Source organism: Lagopus leucura, unplaced genomic scaffold (assembly GCF_019238085.1).
Source record: "Lagopus leucura isolate 7727_CA_CO unplaced genomic scaffold, USGS_WTPT01 Super-Scaffold_100021, whole genome shotgun sequence".
In the NCBI taxonomy this organism is placed as follows: domain Eukaryota; kingdom Metazoa; phylum Chordata; class Aves; order Galliformes; family Phasianidae; genus Lagopus; species Lagopus leucura.
The window spans coordinates 10,351,286-10,357,007 of NW_024962274.1; the positions used below are offsets into that span (position 1 = coordinate 10,351,286).

Sequence of the window (5,722 nt, forward strand, 5' to 3'; positions counted from 1 at the left end):
AAGAAGGCACTGAGAAATGAGCATTGTGTACTAGAGGCTGTTGGCCGAGCATTGCAGTCTCACTTTGCTATTTTTAAAGCTCTCTCCAGCTGCTGTGTGACCATTCCCTCTGCACCCACGAAAAAAAAAAAAAAAAAAAAAAAGCACCGATTAGAAACAGGAAATAATAAAACCCACTGAGCACAAAGTATGTCCAAATGCAGAGTAAACAGCCAGAAATGGGGAGAAATACATATTTCTCACTGATCTCTTTTCAGTGCAGTAACCAAAGCTGATAATTATAGTCAGTGGGGATTTACAGCATTAGGGGAAAGTATGTTCTTATGTCCGTGCTGTCAAAACACAGGAGAACATTGGCAGCACAGCAGTGTTTCCTAGCCCCTCTCCCAGCACAGCACTGAGGTTACCACAAGTTGATAAGGTGCATTACCAAAATGATCGAGAAGAAAGCAGTGAGTTTCAGGCCCTACTCCGGGTTGGGATCTGCTGCTTTACCTGCCCTGTGGCCCAGCTCTGGGCAGAGGAGGTTCCTGTAGCAGTGCAGCAATGGGTGCTCAGGTCACATGCAGCTTTCTCTGACCTCAGCGGTGTGTGTGGTAATCTCTGCCACCTGCCTTTCGTGTCTTTTCTCTTCCAAGATCCCTTTGGCTGCCTGTTATCACAACCTGTGAGCCTCTGCGGCTTTGCTGCCTTTTTCTGCTAAGCAGAACAGAATGCTAAATCAGAGGTGATGGTTTTCACTCTTTCAGTGCGTCATCAAATAGATGGCGCTGCATAATTAGCCCCTCTGAACTGGGTGGCCGTTAATTTGTATAAGCAGTGTTTGTTTTCTTGTAACTGTGAAGAGCTTTCAACTGCCTTTGAGTTGAAAAACTGAGACCAAATGTCACGAGCTGAGCAGGTTTGTCCCACTCTGATGGGTACAGTTTGCAGGGAGTTTGGCCTTCTGCCTGTCAGAATCCATCTGCAATGCTCTTGCAGTCAAACCCAAAGTACTGCTGCAGGTTGACAAGCCCAGCTCCCGACTTCTTTTGTCAATCACAGACGTTACCATGATCCAGGTGATTCTGTGTGTGTGTGTACACAGCTTTTATTCAAAGCATCAACTGTGTTCAGAGCAGGCAGAAGGAGGATGGGAGAAACACAGTCGCTATCTTCCAAGAGTTTATTTAGAAAATAAACAAAACCAATCTCTAAATGCAACTACAGGTGACATACGCATAGCTCACTTGTTGAACAGTTGTGTCAGTATGTTCAGGAACAATGTGTGGGCACTGAGCAATACAGAGAATATTTCTAAACAGTTTATAACGTCTAAACTAAGTCTCTCCCTTTGTGTTTTCAGCACTGCAGCATTCCTACAGGAATCAGAACTGAAATCTCCCATGGTTGCACAGGAATAGCTGTAACAATAACAAAAATAAGGAGATTGGCTGTTTGCTGCTTTGTTCTGTGGTGTCAGCTGCTGCATGAGATCCCAGAGGTGAGCTTGGTGCAAGAGAGGGTTGTTGTCATCGTCTGATATTCATTGATAGAACATTAATTATTTTAGGAATGTAAGACAAGAACATTATATAATTAATATACACTAAAGAGCACGAGAGGATTCTATACAATAATTTAGATGTATTAAATAAATACAAAATAATAGCAGCCTTCTATAATGCAGGCTACACATAGGTTTACTTCGGCTTGAAGTACCCTGGTCTTTAGTACACCTACGGGAGCAGACCTGCTCCACAAGTGTTGTAAAGAAACATATCTATAAGATACATACATAAGAGTGTCTAAGGTTAGGATAAACATTTGAAAACACATTTTACCATGGTCTCCACATATCTAATGACCCCATACTAGGGTTATTATGGGAAAAATTGGGCTGCAGGACCTGTCTGGGAGGCACAGCATTGACCTGGCCAAAACCCGACAGCGAGGGTGGTTGGAATGAATTTTTCAAAGCCTGTTTGTGTTCCGCTGGGTAGAAGTGCTCCTGAGATGGATTTGTGCTGGGAGTATTCCCTTTAGGACTCAGTGGGGTTTTTGCAGTCAGGAGAGGCTGCTGAGATGGGCTCGAAGAACTTAATGCTGCTTTGGAGGTGTCTTCTCCAGACCTGGGTAGGGATTTCAGCAGGTGGTTTAGCAGGCGTGCCCCCAGCGTCTTGTCCATCCACTCGCAGGTGAGGAGAAGGTTGTGGACCTCATGCATGCACTGAATGTATCCCGTGCTGTACCTCTGCTGAGCTTCAAGGCCCACTTTGGAGTCAGCTGCGTTGAACAGGAGACAACTGGAGTTGGTAAGGGTGCAAAGCCTGCCATCACACTTCAACTCATTCAGCAGGTCCCCGTGTGCTTTCGCCCATGCAGGGCCTATTGCTTCCTATTGCTTCCTACCAAAACCACTGTGGGGCTGTGACAGGCCAGTGCCTTGCTGCTCTGGGGGGACAGAAGCTCTGCGTTAGGGAGAGCAGTGCTAGGCTCGGGGCTGGAGCAGGTAACAGCACTCGGGTTTCTTGGTGGAGTTTCCCACTGGGGCAGCGATATCACAGGGTATTAGCAGGCATTCCCCTGCCAGTCCGCCGCTGTGCTCACAGAGGCCCCTCAAAGATGGGGAGATGCACCGGGAGATGCAGAAACGCCTATTATTTAAGAGCCAGATACTGACTTCTGGAGAAGGCAGATTGATTCCTGCACAGATTTGAGCTTAGTTTAATGCTTTACAGGAACGTGCGTGGTTTGCAGGGCTCGGGGAAGGGTGCAGGGAGCGGGCAGCCCCCAGCATCCTGCTGCCCGTGGGCAGGCAGAGCCACAACGGAACAAAAGGAGAAACAAGCGCTGGAAGGAAAATCTGCCGTGGGTTAAAATGTGTTCGGCTCCATCTCTCCATCTAGCGGTGAAAGCCAGCCCAGAGCAGCAGCGCGGCGTTTGCAAGAGGCTTTGGCCGAGCTGCTTGGGGGTTGAATGTGCAGCCCTGTGCCCCAGGGGCTGCAGAGAAGGGGCACTTACCAATCAGCTTGCTGTTCTGGATGTTCTGGAGGTGTTTCACAGTCATTTCCAGGATGTCTGCTTTTTCCAGTTTAGACTGCTAATAAAGAAAGAGTTCATGAGCTGGGAAGCCATGAGGTAATTGCGGATTTTCACAAAATACAGAGACCCTCTCCCATCCCCCCAAAAGCCAAACAGTCTCCATCAGCAGAGGGACATAATCTGCGTCAAAATGAACACTTACATCCAAATGGAACGCACCAACCACGGTCTCCTTCAGCTGGTCCAAGCAGTTGTTAATCCTTTCCCTGCGCTTCCGTTCGATTAGAGGTTTCCTTAACTGCAGGTGAGAATCAAAGAATCAGAGAATTGCAGAATGGCCTGGGTTGAAAAGGACCACAATGATCATCTAGTTTCAACCCTCCTGCTATCTGTAGGACTGCCAACCAGCACACCAGGCTGCTCAGAGACATATCCAGCCTGGCCTTGAATGCCTCCAGGGATGGGGCATCCACAACATCCTTGAGCAACCTGTTCCAGTGCATCACCACCCTCTGGGTGAAAAACTTCCTCCTTAACAGGAGGAGGATGAATTGCAATAATTTATTTTTTGTGGAGAATGAAAGAAACTGGACTGCATGGGTTTCACGGGGGCAGCTTGGGGCCGGCATGAGCTGGGAGAGCCACATCCCAGTGTGCAACCAGTGCGGGATGGCGTGACGCTCAGTAAGGTCCGTACTGATGGAGAGCCTCCAGCTCTGGTAAGGGCCTGTCCTTTGGGTCACGCTAGCTCTGAATTCTCTTACTTCCACCCCTATTAGCCTGAATTTACCCAACGGAAACCAAAAGGCAGAGAAGGGAAGCAGAAAATAAATTTACACAGGTTAAATTCAGAGAAAACTGTCTTTATAGTAAGAGGAAAAAAAAAAAAAAAACAAACACTCTTTCCCACAAGCAATCTGCAGCACCCATCTCTGCTCGGGGCTCCCGCTGGGCTCCTACCTTCCTCTCCTCCTTGGTGCTGGGCAGCTTGTGCGCACCGCCGGCCATGGCTGCGGCCGTCATTGTAATCCAGCTGTCCGCCCGGCGCTGCCAGGACGGGGCGAGTGGCACTCGGGCAGCGGGTGCTGCCAGTCCCGGCGAGCGCTTTGCCTCTCCTCCGCTCCTCCGCTGTATTTATAACCCAAAATTAGCATGTGAAAGGGAACTCGCCTTGGCGGGACTTCTTTTCCCACACGAGGGGTCGAGCCCAGAGGTTTGTGACCATCAATCAAAGCTGACAGGGCACCGCTTCTTTTCAATGACCGCGGCGGCCCCCCCCAAACGGCGACAGATGTCCGGCCTCCAAAGCCTTGCTTTGTAGGGATCTTTTGTTAAGGAAGAAGAGAAGCAAAACGGGCGTGCTCGGAGCAGCTTGCATGGCTCCTGCTCAATTTGCACAGATTCCCAGGGAGGGAAACAATGGTGGGACCCAGTTGAGTTACACCTGGGAAAATGTGTCTCTGCGTCTTTTCTCCCCTGTGTCCCCCTGAGCCAGCGCTGCTTTTTACCTGCCAGCCTGAGCCTCAGCATCTTCAGTCCTTGAAGCAGCCTCTTAATTTGATAATAGAGTACTGGCAACCCAGGCAATAGAGAATTGACGAGTTCCTGCAGGAATTGTTATTGCAGGATAATAGTGATCGATTAAAAAGTGTTGACAGCAGGCAGCTATAGAAACCTCGCTCCCATCACAGAAACCCTCCAGGGAGAGCACTTCACGGACCTCCCGAGGATGTGAATTCTCTGTTGCACACAGCCATGTGCAGGGAATACAGAGCTCGTCTAGTTTGTTGTTGCTGTGTGATATTTAGTATTAAACTTGCAGACAGCTGCAGAAGTAAACCAACCTTGAGGTGAATGCAGTCCTGTTGATTCTGTGGGATTTTTACTTGTTTATTTTCCTCCCTTCTTTCATGCTGCATTTGCTGTTTTTTTGGGTGAAGGGTGTGTTTCTGCTTGTTTCAGTCCTCTGAAATGCTAGTGCAGAAGCACAGGGGCCTTTGCAGAAGGCTTGGCACAGAATGGGAACATGCTTTTATGTTTCCTTACTTCTGTCTGGTTTTGAGGGGGAGCATGAAGGCATTTTTCAAGGCTGTGCTTTTGCTTTCTGACGACTGCTTTGCTAACCGCAGGATCCGGCAGTGTCCTACAGAGTCACCCAGGTGAAGCCCTTCAAGTTGGTGTCAAATGCGCCGCCTTATGTAAATGGACAGGAAGAAGTTGTGTTGGTTTAGAAGCTCCAAAAGCCCTCGGGATCCACTCTTGGAATTTCCCATCACCCAGCACAACGCTGCAGCTGCAGAGCCCTTACTCCACCCCTTCAGCCGTAGGTGGTGATATACCCCAGGAATGGAGCGAGGACATTGCGTCCTGCACTTAAACGCTGTGTGGGTGTGTGTGCTTGTTTGTGTGTAAATGCAAACATTTCCAGCATGTCTGCACTCAGCACTGTCTGGGCTTATAAAGAAAATGTGTCCCCAGACATGTTATCGTGCAGGCAGGGGTTGTTTGTCAGCCAAATGCAAGTGTTGGGTGCAGTTGCCCAGTTTTATAAGCATTCTACTTGGCAGGGGTGCATGAGGGAGAGCCTGAGATGGGTGTTTGTTACTCTCAGAGAGGACAGTTAGTATCTTGTTCTTTGTGATGCAGCACTGGAGTGGGAACGGGCACCTTGTATCAGGTCTGTCCCCTGCACAAAAAA

General features: G+C 48.8%; 1 protein-coding gene across 1 annotated transcript; it reads right to left on the reverse strand.

Annotated features, from left to right (window-relative positions):
• Positions 1–1,555: 1,555 nt before the first annotated feature.
• Positions 1,556–4,051, reverse strand: LOC122183993 (transcription cofactor HES-6-like). The gene is made up of 4 exons (XM_042878504.1): positions 3,985–4,051; positions 3,227–3,322; positions 3,004–3,082; positions 1,556–2,265 (listed from the first exon to the last, which is right to left on the reverse strand). Exons 1-4 carry the CDS (start codon positions 4,045–4,047, stop codon positions 1,820–1,822), a joined length of 684 nt encoding a protein of 227 aa, XP_042734438.1. The 5' UTR covers positions 4,048–4,051; the 3' UTR covers positions 1,556–1,819.
• Positions 4,052–5,722: the final 1,671 nt, after the last annotated feature.